Raw genomic sequence first — 15,645 nt, forward strand, 5'->3', positions numbered from 1 at the left:
TTTTATGTGCGTGTTTTTTGTATGGAGGCAAGGCAACGTAATATGAAATGTAAAATCAAGCAAAAGGAAATCAAAAATCAAAATCATAATTCAAAAATGGAAAGGTAACAAAAATACTCTACCACTGCCACTGCAACGTATTCCCTTGAGTCTATGCTGTGCTCCGAATGGGGAGGATGAGGCGGAGGCAGAGGAGTTGCTTTCGTTATGGCCACCACGTCCACGCCAAAAGGTCTGCAATAGGCCCACATGGCTACGCTGGCTATCCCGAGTGCCATCATCCGATGACTTCTTAGTCCGCTTAAAGACAAATGCCAGAATGCGCTCCACTTTGCTGGCATTCGCACAGGACGAGGACGACACTCCTGCTGCTGCTGCTGCTTCTGCTGGTGCATCTGTTAGGTTCTCCAGGCAGGCAGCTCCCTCTGGAGTCGTCTCTGCCTCATCTGTTGATGGTAAATGTTCCGCCTCAGTCTTCAATCTCGTCTGTGGCCCCAAAGTGTGGCTGTTGCCCGTTCCGGCTTCCGCAACCACCGTCACCTCAGTTAGCTGTGTGCTGTTGGAGTTAGTCTGGCTCTCGTTCAACACGGCACTCAATTGTGCCGACAACTGACTTGCATTCGCCACATTCACATGCACACTCGCATTCCCATGCCCATTCCCATTCCCATTCCCACTCGTATTTGTATTTGGATGGGGCTTCAGTGTCATTCGATTCACAGCCAGATTCTCCTTGGTATCGCTGCTCACGTGGAGCATTACACCCGGACGAAGTGGCCAGCGTGGTGGGGATTTTGGTGCATTGCCATTGAAGCGCGTGACAGGTGGGGGTGTGGATAAGATCTCATTGTTATTCTCGGTTTCGGTTTCGGTTTGGGCCCCCGGCACTGCCAATATTGGCTGGCCCTGATGTTGCCGATGATTCGCCGGCGATAGGGTGGCTGGCAATAAACTAGCCGATGTATCCTGTATAGGCAGTGCCGCGCCCACTTTCGGCATCACTGGCTGATACGACAGCACACTGATGACGATGACGATGATCATTCATTGCAGGTGCAGGCAGTGTGTTTGTGTGTGTTTTTTGAGTGTTTTTCGATTAAGAATAAAGCAAGCGATTGCGCAAATGTGTTCAAGTTACAAATACAATATTAAATGTAGTTCACACAGTGCACACAATTTGAAAGTTAAAAATTGTACCGAAGCAAGCGAATTATTTGTTGAAACGAAACATAAACAAAAAGAAATGTAAAATGTGTAAAAATATGGCAATGGCAAAATACAAACAATCCAAAGATTGCGACAAAGCATGCAAATACTTAATAAAATTATTAAAAATAAATCAAAACTTATAGAAAGCTAAAGTCGATATTCCGACTGAGATTGTATACTTTAAAGAGATCTATTTTGGAATATTCCAAGTATTTGCATTCATTAGCAACAAACTTTGTTGGTTCTGGAAGATAATTTCTTGGGAAATAATTTTAGAAAATAAGAAAGCCTTATGGCTGATAGCCTTATTGGCTACCTTTGGGAAGGGTTTCACAAGAATTTTGTTTATGATTTCAATCGGACTTTAGCTGCAGAGGCAATCCAAAAGTATGCACAGCAAAGGGTGTGATTCTTAGCTCTTCTAGAAACGGTTTCGGATTTCACAACAGACAGACAACTAGTGATTGTAGAAACTAGAGGACTAGTTTTTAGCAACTTGATTTTAAAGTACCTAAAAGTCCCTAAAGTCTCAGCAATTTGCAAATTAAAATGCTTAAATGAATATGCTCAAAATCTGCTGTACGCAGAAATGTTAGCTACATCAAAATAGTTTCAATTAATTACATTTACGATTAGTTATACATTTTCAAAAACTACACAAATGGAATATGCATACAAAGAGATTAATTATTCACTTACCTTTGGCTGGCGCTTATGGATACTTCCGTGTGATCTTTAGATGTGTACGAGTATGTGGGTATGTTCAGAGTGTGTTTGTGTACGCATTTCATGCACATTTCGTGTATATATTGTTAGCGATTAAAACAGCGTGTAAAGTTGAACAGCAAAGCAGCAGGACACACACAAATTTGATGTATATTCATCGAGAGACGGACATCAAGCGATAGATAATATTTTATGCATATGTGGCAGGCATGTGGGCGAGGCGTGGCGTGGCAGGCAGTTCGCAGTTTTGTTTATTTGTTTGTTCATATGGTTGTTAATTAGTTGTAGATGGATTGATTGTATTTGTATTGGTGGTTGTTGTTAAGTTCGAAATAATGTTGATTTTTAGCATGTTTTTGTGTGTGTATTTGCGTTTGATGTTTGCATTTGTTGAAGAATTAAAAAGATACAATCGAACCCGATGGGACACAATTTTTACGATTTGCAAATAAAAGAGAGAAAAAAAGTGGTCATCGTAATTAAATATTCTCTTTATAAAAACAAACTCTCCTAGTCGCTTAAAGAATTTAATTGGAATTTAATTCTGGAATTTATTCCTATGTCTGGGTTGTTCTCATGCAATTCTGCAGCCAATTCTCAGGATTTTCGTTAGTCATTTGTTGGATCAAAAGCACATGCAAGAGGCAATACAAAAAGCGCAGCTCATGCTTTGGGTTAAACGTTAATAAATTGAACTCAAAACTAGCAGCAGATTAAATTAAATAATTTACAAAATAAACCATAAACAATTGTTTATTTCGGGAATATGTTCAATGTTTTTCGAGTTGGCCTTAACGTATAAATATTCTTGAATCTGTTTTCTGTTGCCTAAAACTATGCGATTTGTCGAAGAGGGTTTCCACTAAAGCAAAACGATTTCTTCTTAGCGTATTTATGCACAGATATTTGTATGCATATTTTGTTGTTCTTTGGGTTAGCCAAAGAGTGCTCGGTACTCACATTTATCTTGGCGCCGGCGGCGACGGCAGACGCATATGATTATGCAGCAAATGATAATGACGGCCAGCAGCAGTCCCAAAATGGCTGCAACCAGTATGATGAGTGTCGTCTTCTCCCAACGCTGCCACCAGGCCAATTGTTCTGTTTTTGAGGAATAGTAAAGAGCACATATACATATATTATATATTTACGATTGCAATCAGTGGTAGTGGAAACGGAAAGCTCTAAAGGACAACTTAGAGTGAATGGCAATAGGGGGGGTAATAGGGGGAGAGAAAAGTAATTTATAAACACATGCAAATTTCTCAAGAGTGACATTCGGGATTCAAGTCTGTGTCGCAGTCTCAGTTGCATCCACTTCCTGCACAGACAGGACAAGTCAGACTCTGCCATCCGCCTCTTACATTTATCATCTTGTCACACGGCTTTTCCTTTGAGTACCCAACCCGCTCTCGCTCCCCTGCTCCTCCACATGTGCTCCATGACAACATGTGCTTTAGTTGTCTTTCATTGTCTTCTATATCGCCCATAACTCAGATGATTATCAACCGAACAAATGAATAAGTCTGTGACCGTGCATCTCCCATTCCCATTTTCTATCCCCAACAAAGCCGCCAGCCAACAGTTGGCGATGCGACAGATTAATGGGGCACACACTCTACAAATCAAAATTAAATGGTTTTCAGTATGGATTTACTTACTCTTTGGGCGCACTATTTCGATAGAAAGCATTCAGTTAGTGTTTAGCATGAGAGAAGGAGTTTACACAAGTTTTGGGAGTTAAAAAAAACAGCAGAAGCAAAGAGAGTTTTTAGTAAAATGTTAGCATACATTTGGGGTCCATAGAATGGGCATACTTAATGCATAATTATGTATAAATGGATGGAGGTTTCTTTATAAAACAAATAACACATGGATCTATGCTTCGGCATTTACCTTGCCACCAAATAAAAAGCGCTGAACCAGCTGTCAAGATAATAAATAAACAAAAAATAATGCATCTTTTGCTGTAGAAACTTTAAAAATATTTAGAGCCGATTGAAATATTTTTGAAATGAAAATGATTTTGTGTTTTAGCAGTAGAAACTGAAGCTGGGTTTTTGGATAATTTTAATCTCCAAAGGGAGACAATTATTGATTGAGTCTTAGTGGAAAAGATTATTGTTAAGGGGCTTGAGAATATGTTTAAAAATATAGCAGTAAAACTATTTGTAGTCTTGTGTTGTTTGAGCGCAGCGACATGGCAGTTAGAATGAATGCAACAATGTACATATATTACTTACCAGCAACTTCAATTTCACAGAATGCACCCGATCCAACAGTATTATTGGCCACACATCTGTAGGTCCTGGCAATGGCATAGTCCTCCTGCAGCACATAGAAACTCTTGTCCGCGAATGCTTTCTCATCGCCGCTGCCCAAATATTCCACAGTTTCATTCTCCGCCTTGATTGACCATGAAAAATCAGCCTGAAAGTGATAAGAAAATGCAAAGAAAACGTAAAACTTATTGAACGTTCTACTTAGTTCCTCCAACTTAGTTGTACCGTGTATGATTTTAATCAAATCTGTGCAAACATGAACTTTGCTTGCGTTTTTCCCCCGTTTAATCGATGGCTGGTTGGATTATTGAATTTTCATGCTGTCGCACGTTGAATAATTTCCAATCAAATAATTTCAACCTCACCTCCGCGACCTGTGAGTGTGCATACTTTCACGTACTCTTTCGTGGTCGTCTCTCTCTCTCTCTCTGCGGTTCTTGGCTTATACGAGTGTGCGTGGTGCTATAAATTTCAGTGTTTTTTCTCTCCCTTATATTGCTCCTTCGTTTATTCTCGTACTTCTTAAATTGCCACCGTGTGGCACTGCCAGCACTCCAGTAACGGCGGCGGCGGTGCAAATGCAATTTCAGAGTTGCAGGAAAAAGGAGAGCCAATCCAGGCGCAAGTGAAAATAATTCCGAGCAGAAATTGTGCTCTGATTTATGCCGCGCACACGGTTAAATGCGAATTTTAAAATGTTTGCAAGTTGCCACTGAGCCCCGCGTCTTGGCAGTAAACTTTGACAGTTAACCGAACCGCAAATAGTTTTATAATATTATGAGAAAAATTCAAGGGAGAATGCATACCTCCACGGGGTTTCCGAATGCTGTGCAAATCAGTGTATCCTGATCGTCGATCTCACGTCGCTCGATTTCACAGCGCGGCTTGACTAACGAAAGTAAAATATACAGATTAAATAAATGGTTAAATGTTATTATAATTATTTGATACTTACACTGCACTTCGATGACTGTTTCGGCTGTGCTCTTGCCATGTTTGTTGAAGGCCAGACAGGTGTAGGTGCCATTGTCGTTGCGTTGCATGGGAGTATTGATGATCAAAGCGCTGCCTCTGGTAATTATTTTGTCCTTGAAACGCCACTCATAAGAGGGTTCTAAAAGGAACACATAAAGTAAATGTTAGGCTTTTAAATGCCCTAAATAGATACCAACCTGGATTGCCATATGATTTGCAGATAACCCGTCCCGGTATGGTATCTTCCTGCACATAGACAGTCGTGTTTGCAACGGTTGTATTGATGGGCGCATCTATCATATTACATGGGAATTCTTGTTAAAATGAATGCAATTAGTTGCGCTCTACTGTTACTCACATTCAATGCCCAAATAGGTGCCACTCTTGATGCCAGGCCCCACGGAATTGCCCGTTGAGACGCACGTGTAGTTGGCATTATCTGCCGAGATATCGAATTTCGAATTTGGCCAATTTGACATGTTAAAGTGCTGCAAATCGATTAGAGAAACACACACAGCAATGCTATCAATTTTCACCAGATACAATTTGATGTGGTAAGCGGATATATGCGAGCGCAAAATTGCGATTGAAACCAACAAAATGTGGAACATTAATTGGTATTATATTTCGCAAAATAAGTGCAAAGTGGTAGATATTTCGAGCACTTACCAACACTGATAGCATGCTCTCAAAGTCACCGGTTGCTGGGGAGGCATCCATATACTTCTCCTTGATAAAGTAGCGGGTATCGTTCTTCTCGATGGTGGTGCCGTCCTTCTGCCAGGATATCTCACAGCGTGGCACGCACTCGATGCGACAGGTTAGATTCGCATTGCGGGTGGAATGCAGCACACCCGTATACTGTGGCAGGTTCTTGATGAAAAATGGCGGTGCATGCACCTCCAAATTGACTGTGGCCATTACGCCCTTGCCGCCCTCGTTGTACGCATAGCAGGAATAGTTGGTGCGGCTGTCCAGGCCAACTGGCTCCACCGTCCAGTCCTTGGTGACAATGTCCTGCAGCGGACCGCGACCGCCGCGCAGCCAACGATATCTGTTGGGTTGCAGAACCATTTGAGCGACAAACGTAAATTTGCCCATTTTGCGGTAGAGTGCATAGGACGAGGACAAGGACGTGGATGACGTGGACGTGGACATGGATGATGTCGATTGTTGTTGTGCACCCGTGTACAGGGTCAAGATTTGCGATTGTGGCGTGTAGGTGGTGAGCGTGAGTAGTGTACAAAGGGAATGATTCAAATGTAAATCAATTAGAGCGTGAGTTTCTTTAATTTCATGGACTGCGGGTCGGGATACGGATGAGGATGCGATGCTGCTTGTTAATGCACTTGATAATGATGATGATGCTGGCTGCAGCTGCAACTGCTGCAACTCTTGCTGCTTTTGCAACAGCAGCGCCTCAAAGGCCATGTCAGCCTCGTGGGGCGACAGTGCTTGGACGGTGTGGTAGGCGATTAGTGGTGTTGGATTATGTGGTGTTGATTTGCTAGTGAATTTCTGTTTGCTGTTGGCTTGTGGTAGTTGTTCTTGTGGTTGTGGTTGTGTTTGTGGTGCTACAAACCTATTCGATTCCGGATAGCCCGGATCGTCCACAGAGCACGAGAAGATGACGCTCTTCTTTTTCACAGCAATCGGTGGGAAGTGGGTCAGCGTGGCAGGTCCGGGCTCATAATGTACCTAAGAGAGAGATTGATATAAACAAGAGATTAAGAGAGAGAGAGAGATTACTCACCATTAGCTCCTTCTCTTCGCTGCGTGGACCCCAGCCAGCAGCATTGAAGCCCTCGCAGGAGTAATTGTAGAAAAATCCACGTCCAATGCTCTCCAACAGCAGTTTGCTGGGATCAATGTGGCAGAGATCCTCCTTTAAAAAAGACACACAATAAACTAGTAATAAATTCAAAGTGGACAATGGCCAGAGTCTGGCACTTACTCGAGTCTCCTCGCAGTCGGGCAGCTCCTTGAGCAGCGTGGCATTGGCGTACCAGCGCACCTTTGTGAGCACCGAAGGATTTGCCTCTAGGATATTGCAAAAGAGGGTGACATTCGACTCGTCGCTCTCCTTGACAGGTCCCTCGGGTATCATTAGCACCTCCACAAGGGGCACATCTATTAAAGGAAACTTTCCTTAGGATTTATGTTCTCTTTGTGTAGATTTTGGGGGCTGCACTTACACTGCACATCCAGATCAATTTGCTGCTCCGATATGCCTTTGCCAATCGCATTCGACAGCTGACAGGAGTAGTTGCCAACATCCTCCTTATCGGTGGACTTGATGACCAGCGCCACATTCTCCGAATTACCCCCCTGATAGTGATCCGTATCATTGACATTGACAATGTCGCCATTGCGATACCTGAAGAAGGGAAAACAAAAACCAAAATTTAATTGGGAAAACGTTCAGCGTTGGAATCCTCTTTAAATCCTGAAAAATCGCCATTTAAATTAAGTTTTCTGCGTACTCCCACTGCCTTGCCTGTTGGCAAATTCTTTTCACTTTCCGCTCACATGAAAAACAAACATGAAAGCCCCTCAAATGCACACACAAACGGCGCAGGCCGAGGCTGTAAATGAAATATATGCCCCCATCTGTGGGCTGTGTGGGTGGGCTCTGCGTCACGTCACTCTATTCATTTACTGTGTAATTTCTCAGTTGCAAAATTACATGTGGTGGAGCCACTTGCCCCACAGATGACGACGACGACGTCGACGGCGACGGCGATGAGTGTGTTTAAGGCTGTTGGCAGGCAGCGCCAGTACCCCACCAGGACCATCCTCATTCATCATAAACGCGACTCGGCTCACCCATCAGCCATCAACCCGGGCTCTCTGGCCCAGTCCGCGCTTCGCTCTCACTAATTAGAAGCGTGCGTTTTTCTGACAGTTTTGTGCTCTAGATATTTTGCTCACCCAAAGTGGAAGGAAGGCGGAGGTCGACCCCACGGACACAGAGGGAGCATCGGTGGAGGCAACGAGCGCAACGCACATCTTTCGAGTTTCGGATTTGACAAATTCAATATGCAAAACGCATATAATCATCGTATGCATCGCACATTCATCGTATTTCAAACTGTGGCTGTGTAGGTGTGGTCTCTGGGCGTATGCAGAATTCCAGTCTCGCAATCTCGCATCTCGAATGTCGCCAAAAATTGCAATTTGCGTGCCATGAAATGAAGTGATGCGCTGCTGCCAAAGCGAAAATATGTCAGGAATTTTGTCGACAAAATTCACAGAGCGGTGCAGTTCGAAAGCGAAGCTCGTTAGCCTTGTATCCTGGTCACAAAAGCTTACTTAACCCGCGAGGAGTTGGATTTTGGATGCGGAATGTAGGGATGCTGCTGATTTTTGCTGATTATTGGGATTTAATCTTTGTGGCGCTGCAGGGGTACGAGGAGGGTTCAACCAACATCTTGTTTAGTTTGAAGCATCTGCCCCAAAAACTGTTTGGTTGAGTGTACATCGAGGGCAGAGGACCTGGTCAACCTCTGCCGGATTCGATCTAAATTCACATTACGCATTTCCTCGTTTCTGCTGTTCAGCTGCTGAATGCAATGCTCGCTGGGGGGGAATTCAGAGGAGTCCTCTGCTGGCTGATACACCGTGCCGTGCGGTGTCTAAACAGAATGCGGTTTCCCATCGCATCGCTCCCCTTCGCTCCCCACCGCACCTTAACCCTGGCGGTGTCCAACTCCCCCACAGCCCGGGAATCAGTGTGCTACCGCTGCTGTCAGTTTGCTTTTGTATTTGTTTTTAATTAGATTTTTGTTTACTGTGGAAATTGTAGTTAAATTGAGTCCTGGCTACAGCCATTGCTGCGTTCTTCCATTCCTCCATTCCCTGCACCCCCCCGCCACGCTGCAGAGTCAGAGATTGGCAACCCTTTGAATGTCCCCTGAATGTACCTTACACCTAGGTCAGACACATGCAAGGCGCGTCAGGTGCTGCCTTGGGGCGCACTCAGCACACACACGAGACACAGACACACACGCACACACGCACACACACACGGCTTTAAACAGTTGAGGGAGAGTCAGAGTCAGAGGAGGAGAAGGAGACTTCATCTCTGTCTGTTTGTTGGCTTAATTTCATCTCTCTGACTCAAATGTAAGTATTTGCTGAGGGACTTGAAATTAATTTCAATTTCTTTGCATTTCATTTCCAAGTCACACGCTCGTAAGACACACTCTTTGGGCAGGATAAAAGATAATAATATATTTGCTCGTTTGCTTACCACACAACTTGGGTTAAAGAGGCAGGATTGGCGAAGTATTCACAATTCAGGAGCACAATTTCGCTGGTATTTGTGACCATTTCCGGTGGACTGACCTTGACAACGGGCGGATCTGTGGGGGAAGCATAAAAATGTAGCTTAAATATTTACATTATTCATTTTTCTTCCACTTACACAACACTTCCAATGTTTTGGTCGATGATATTGGTTTCTCCCTGTTGATTTGTAGCACAATATTCTCGGCCTCACACTTGAAGACGCGATCATTCTCAAAGCGAGTGGCATTAAAGACGAGCTCCGATTGTGTGTGATAGGTGCCATCCTCCTTCTCAAACTGCAATTGTAAACAGTGATCAAGGATTGCTCAAAGACTGACTAAAGAAATTCACTTACCGCTTTGGTGCGTATCTCAGTTAAATCATTCTCCTCGGGACTTATGGTCGCTGTTGCATTGTACCAGGTGAGGTTAACAGCCGGGCGTGCACCGTAAATCTATTAAAGGAATTTGCAAAAACTATTCACAACTTGTCGACATAAGGCCATTTAGACCGCCCCTCGATGCACCATGTATGTCATTATATTTCCATTAAACAAGAAGTGCATGTAACCCCTCAACCCCAGCTGGGATTGGCTATGCCAAGGAGCAGGCATAAAGCGATTGCATAAAATTCCATTAAAACATAATACGCAATCAATAAACAATTTTGTATAATTTTGCAGCGCCAACAAGCCACTGCACTCTCTGGGTTCACTATTTCCTACAAAATTGCTCGACTCCTTCGATAAAATGCAACGAAAAATGCTTACACTCGAACGGAGGAGGAGTAGCAGGAGTAGCAAATAGCAGGAGGAGGACAACGAAATCATGTTAAATGGCGGAAGTCCTTACGAGGCCTGTGACAATGCCTTGTCGAAGGTAGACGGCACACATGCCAGGACACCAGGACACTAGAATACCAGAATAGTTCTTGCCTGGTGGTTGTGGGTGGCTCCAGTTAGGGCCAGTGAACAGGCCCCAGTAGACATGGCAGCCATATGAAAAATCGTAGAATAATTGGCAGTTAATTGTTATCAATTACGTGAATGCACAAGCGCTGCCAACACGCTGAACAAAGGGCGGGGCAGGGAAAGCTTTACACAAAGACAGCTGGCACTCGACTTTCTTTTTTCTACATTGCCAAAAAAATATAAATTAGAGCAGGGAAATTCTTTTTTCCCTGCAGTTTTCTTTATAATAAAAGTCCCTTTTTAATCCCTCATTTACTTCCCGATACTCACGTCACATTGTAGCACTACTTTGCTGCCCTGAACCGTATGGTGTTCCACGCCCTTGATGAGTATGCTCTTTGGCGGCACTGTTGGAGTAGGAGAGAGTAAAATTCAAAGTTACTTTAGTAAATTGCTTCAAATGTCTGCCATTGTAATTGGCTTTTGTCGGTATGTACTTCCGGTGCAAGGAATTCTACATTTTCCGGCTGGGCTTGGTTCTTTTATAGATACAAAAACGAAAACGAAACGATAATAATGGCAATTTGCATTTAGGTATAGTTTAGGCAGCAAAAGCCCTTTCTACCAAACAAATTGGACTATTTTTAAATTAAATTCCATGGCTCGTTGACTCACTCAAGCTTCAGTTTTTGGCCACTTAAGCTCTGTAGACTTTTTGATTTAAAATTACCTTGCAAGTCCACGCTAAACTTGGTAACAATCGCCGACTTTATCGCTGCGGACTCCACGCGGCATTCAATGTCCTGTGCCAGATCCTCACGGGATAATTGCCAATCCAGCTCCAGTGTCGAAGTGTAGAGGCCATCGTTCAAATCATGAGTGGGAGAGTCTGTGGATGGGCAAACAGGAGCATTAAAAACAATGAAAATAATCAAAATGGAAATCCCAACATGTCTTTAGAGCATTTGCCTAAAGGTTGTTATGACATTAAATGTCCATTTCGGGAATAATAATGATAAATATAACGAAATTCGAGGGGATTTCCGTTTAGGTCTTTGGGGGAGAGGCTTAGTCTTTGGGCAGCTTAGTTTCGGGCTTTTAATATTTACCTACATGTATAAATAACCCTACTTGAAACTGGTTTAATTTTGTGGGGCTCTGGGTCCGGTAGATTTATTGAAATCTCTCCTTCTCGTTCGACTGCCGTGTACTTAAAAATTTAACAAAAGTGCCTCTAACTTTACGTTTATGCTTGACAATAAAAGGACGTAGCATTTTTATGAGCTGAGCGCGGTTGGCTATAGCTATTCCTATTCCTATATGCAAACTGATACGAATCAGGGCGTTGGAAGAGGAGCAGCAGCACTCAAATCCCAGCCAGGGCAGCTCTTTATAGCCACTCGTCAGTCGTCGTCGTCGTCGTCGATGTCAGTCACTGCATAAACTTTGTGGCGCATCGTAAATCCACCCACGGATCCGTGGACTCACGGACCCACAGAGACTTTAGTTGGTTCGAAGGCTTATGCATCAAATTGGCTACTTAGCCCTGTTCCCCCTACCGACAGTCCTGGAAATCAATAAACGCGCTTCGGTTGCTTTTACGACTATGATCTGGGGAGCCAAAAACTGTTCTCTCCCCGCTTTAGCCGCTACCTTTTTTCAAGGAGTTGTCATGCTCCAGCCCCCTTGGCGAATGGGAATTTCTGTTGTACTCACATGTTGCCAGTCGCTTCGTGCCGCGAAACCAGCCGACATCAGGCTGTGGTCGGGTATTCTTCACGGTACATGTGGCCTTCAGGGCCTGGCGCTCCTGCATGGGACCCACCACGCTGCCGTTCTCGATGCGATCGCCCTTTGCATCCAAAATCACAACCTCAGTGGGTGGCACTGCAGTTCCGACATCCGGTCAGTGTTCGAAAATATCCGACATGTACGTGTTGAGTTGTGTGTTTTTCGGTTGGTATTCGGTTGTGTTGTGTTTCGGTGTGGTTTTTGTGCGTAGGTGTTTCGGTTTTGGGTGTGTGAGTTGTGTTGTTGTTCAATTATTTGAAAGGTAAAAATTGTTGAATTCGTGTTTTAATAAATCATATTATTTTGGTCTTTGGTTTTGCATCCAAAAATTATAACAATATCCCCAAAAAAACTGAAGAAGTTTTCGTAATTAAAATTAAATGAAAATGAATTAAATGTTCAAAATGAATAAATGCTGAAAATTAATTAAATGAAACCCCAAGGAATCAAATAAAACAAAGTAAAAGCCTAGAACAAGACTCTATAAAACGTAATTTAATGAAACAAAAAGCCAGGCCTATGGCCCATGAAGAATGATCCATAAAATTCCAGAAAATATATTTAAAAGATAAAAGACAATAATAATTCTCAAGCGAATAAAACTAAGTTATTTTCTCTTCAATATGCTCATTGAGATTCTTGTTCTTGCTTAAGGTTATAACTAAAGAGAAACCATCGACAAAGGTATTAATGATAATTTATGAGTTTAATTTACCAATGTTTTCTACGTTGGTTAGCACGTAGATATCATAGCCAAACGTTTTGTAGGTTGGTTTTTGTTTTTGTTTTATTTCGATTTGTATTTTGTATTTTGTTTGATTTGTTTTTTTCAAAATGATTTAATAGCAATGCGTTGGATGTTTTTATTAAATATCGAGTTTAGTTTTGCAAACATATTTCGAATGAAGTTTAAATTTAAATTGTTTTTAAGTTGAGTTCCACATGTTGGGTTTTAGTTTTTCGGTTTTCGGTTTTCAGTTTTTGCAGGTAAACATTGCACACAATATTGAAGAGGAAAAAACAAATTTGTTTTGTTTTTTTTTTGAGTGTTTGTTGGGTGAGAGGAGTACACGGTGGTTGCATTTTTTTTTTGTGTGTCGGTTTCGGTGCCGATTGGGGCGTGATGTGAACCAGAAGGCATGTCATGGTTTTGTTGGGTTGAATTTCAAAATTTGTTATAGTCATGGAATTTTTGCGGATATTTTTATTTGTTAGGTTGAGTATTAGATAACGATGCATGTATATGTAGATATATATGTATGTATGTGTGAGTATGTATGTATTATAGGGGGGAATTTCCATGTCGATGTTGACGAGCGTTTTTCATTTATTTTGTGGGACATTTTTTTTTTGCGAAGAGAACAATCAGTTAAGAGAAAATATTTTCATGAGTTTTGACACGTTCAAATGTTTCAGGTGGAAAAAAGTAAAGAAAGAGAGGAAAGTGGAGAGAGAAGAGAGCGGTTAAGGGCATAGTCGATTGGGGGTTGCAATTCGAAATGATCAATCATCAATTTCGCACGATAGAACAATACAAAACACACACAAGTCTATGGGTTGTATTAACAGGAAGGAAAATGCGTGTTAAATCAGGCACAAACACGCAATGAGGGGGGGGACAAGCACAGTAAGCCCAGTAATAAAACAATTCCAAAATCGAAGCACACATGCAACTCTCTGTACAAACAGTTCCTTCGCTTTTCTTTTGCTTGGATTTCAGTTCGGTATCCCATGCACTTGTACTGGTTTTAAGATTAAAAACGAAAGCCAGAAACACTTACAATAAATTAAAATTAAGCAATAGAAATTTTTATAAAAGAACAACAAATATTACAAGGCGTTTGGTTACATGCAAAGCAGCAAAAGGAGTGAATGAATGATCCTTGGAGATCACTTGATTGACTGATTGAATTGGGTGACTTACCTAAGACTCTCAATTCCACTCGATAGCCATTGAAGTTATCACACGTTTCTTCTGGTATAAAAAATGTTGTATCACATAGATAAATATCCTCATCACCTATTTTCAAGTCCTTAATAACTAGTCTGTATGGATTTTGTTCAACAGTCACTCTGCAAAAGGGATTCATTAGTATTTTTCATACATTTTTGAGTAATTTGTGCACTTACCTATCCTCAAATTCTTTATTCACACTCGTCACATTGCTATCGCCGAGCAGCATGGCAGCAATGCGATCGTCGCCTTTGAACCAGTTCAATGAATGCAACTTGCCGCATTTCTCCTCATTCACGGGACAGGGCAGGACCACAGATTTGCTCTCCTGTTCACTGATGGTGCGATCTGCAAGAGATACATAGATGGGAAGACGTTACATAAAAGCTGGTCCTGGGTTTTGTTTTTAATGGCTGCTCTCTCGCAATTCCTTGCATACTAAGTAGACTCCTATAAATCCCTCATAAATTTCAAGAATATTTGAATAGTTCTTCTTACTCCAACTCTACTCTCCGACATTCTGTGGCATTCGCTACTTTTTCTTTTGGGCTTTTTCGCTCGACCCTAAACGCATAAAAATACAATTTTCTTATCAGCTTAAAAGCCTATAACATAATTTGAAATTTACGCTCCATTTAAGTCGCTGCTCGTGTGCGTGTGTGTGCTGCTCGAGTACGTACGTGTGTGTGCGTGTGTGTGTGTTCTGATTACAAAATATCATTTATTCCACACGTTTTCCATCCATCCTTCCTGCTATAAAATCAAAATAGCTATCCTGTCCATCCTGTGGGAGCGAAGCATTTCCTAAATGGAACTTACGTTCCATCAGCCATAACCGACAATCACTTTAACGTCTCGTCTGGTCTGGTCGGGTCCTGGGCTGTCTGTCTTGCTATTTTTATACCCCTTGAGCTGCCCCACTCGATAAATTGCACTCTGATATATTATGTTATGCGGCCAGCCGCTTGCTCCGTTGGCCAAACAATTTCTTACAAATTTAATAGCGATGGATGTTTACAATCTTTTGGGTGGTATATTTTATTTGTGAATCGAATTATCAAGATACAAAGGACTACTAATCGCACAACCAACTTGCTGTTAACACGAACTAAACCGCAGAAGAGGGCAAAGCCTACAAAAAACCACACCCAGAGTCTGCATATCGGTTGAATGCCACACGACACACACGACACCCACACAAGAAGTTGTTAGCAATCAACTCTAGCATCAAACTTTGATTTGTATGACCATAAATCGCACTTTATTTTTGAATCAGCCCCAGTCCCAGTCCCAGTCCCAGACCTCCTCCCCCTCCGTTGAACATCTGTCTATTCAGTTTCCTGCTCAGCAGTACCATATTTGTGGCTGACTTGTTCATAAATTTTACCCTACCCTTTTGGCTGAAGAAAGTTGGCCAAAAGTTGCACACACACACACACACACACACAGAGGCACACTCCCTCCCCCTGCCCGCTGTAAGCCATTGGCAATCAGTTTTCTTATCTGCT

The 15,645-nt window shown here is 42.4% G+C and overlaps 1 protein-coding gene across 16 annotated transcripts in view; it reads right to left on the reverse strand.

Annotated features, from left to right (window-relative positions):
• LOC117893187 (hemicentin-2) overlaps positions 1–15,645 on the reverse strand; it is a 36,670-nt gene that overhangs the window by 8,439 nt on the left and 12,586 nt on the right. For 5 of the 16 annotated variants that reach the window (XM_034799690.1, XM_034799693.1, XM_034799691.1 and 2 more), the window contains exons 2-24: positions 14,314–14,485; positions 14,108–14,256; positions 12,899–12,907; positions 12,109–12,279; positions 11,123–11,281; positions 10,723–10,799; positions 9,838–9,936; positions 9,619–9,778; positions 9,445–9,556; positions 7,388–7,569; positions 7,147–7,322; positions 6,946–7,077; positions 6,775–6,890; positions 5,862–6,246; positions 5,551–5,680; positions 5,390–5,485; positions 5,173–5,331; positions 5,024–5,106; positions 4,179–4,365; positions 3,832–3,861; positions 2,896–3,036; positions 1,909–1,942; positions 123–1,021 (exon numbers count right to left, since the gene is read on the reverse strand). In XM_034799690.1, the coding sequence (XP_034655581.1) occupies positions 123–1,021; positions 1,909–1,942; positions 2,896–3,036; positions 3,832–3,861; positions 4,179–4,365; positions 5,024–5,106; positions 5,173–5,331; positions 5,390–5,485; positions 5,551–5,680; positions 5,862–6,246; positions 6,775–6,890; positions 6,946–7,077; positions 7,147–7,322; positions 7,388–7,569; positions 9,445–9,556; positions 9,619–9,778; positions 9,838–9,936; positions 10,723–10,799; positions 11,123–11,281; positions 12,109–12,279; positions 12,899–12,907; positions 14,108–14,256; positions 14,314–14,485 (3,858 nt within the window). Of the gene's footprint in view, positions 1–122; positions 1,022–1,908; positions 1,943–2,895; positions 3,037–3,596; positions 3,609–3,831; positions 3,862–4,178; positions 4,366–5,023; positions 5,107–5,172; positions 5,332–5,389; positions 5,486–5,550; positions 5,681–5,861; positions 6,891–6,945; positions 7,078–7,146; positions 7,323–7,387; positions 7,570–9,444; positions 9,557–9,618; positions 9,779–9,837; positions 9,937–10,722; positions 10,800–11,122; positions 11,282–12,108; positions 12,280–12,898; positions 12,908–14,107; positions 14,257–14,313; positions 14,486–15,645 lie in introns of all 16 variants that reach the window. The other 11 variants (XM_034799697.1, XM_034799686.1, XM_034799696.1 and 8 more) reach the window with 9 other exon arrangements.

This window comes from Drosophila subobscura, chromosome J (assembly GCF_008121235.1).
Source record: "Drosophila subobscura isolate 14011-0131.10 chromosome J, UCBerk_Dsub_1.0, whole genome shotgun sequence".
Classification (NCBI taxonomy): Eukaryota; Metazoa; Arthropoda; class Insecta; order Diptera; family Drosophilidae; genus Drosophila; species Drosophila subobscura.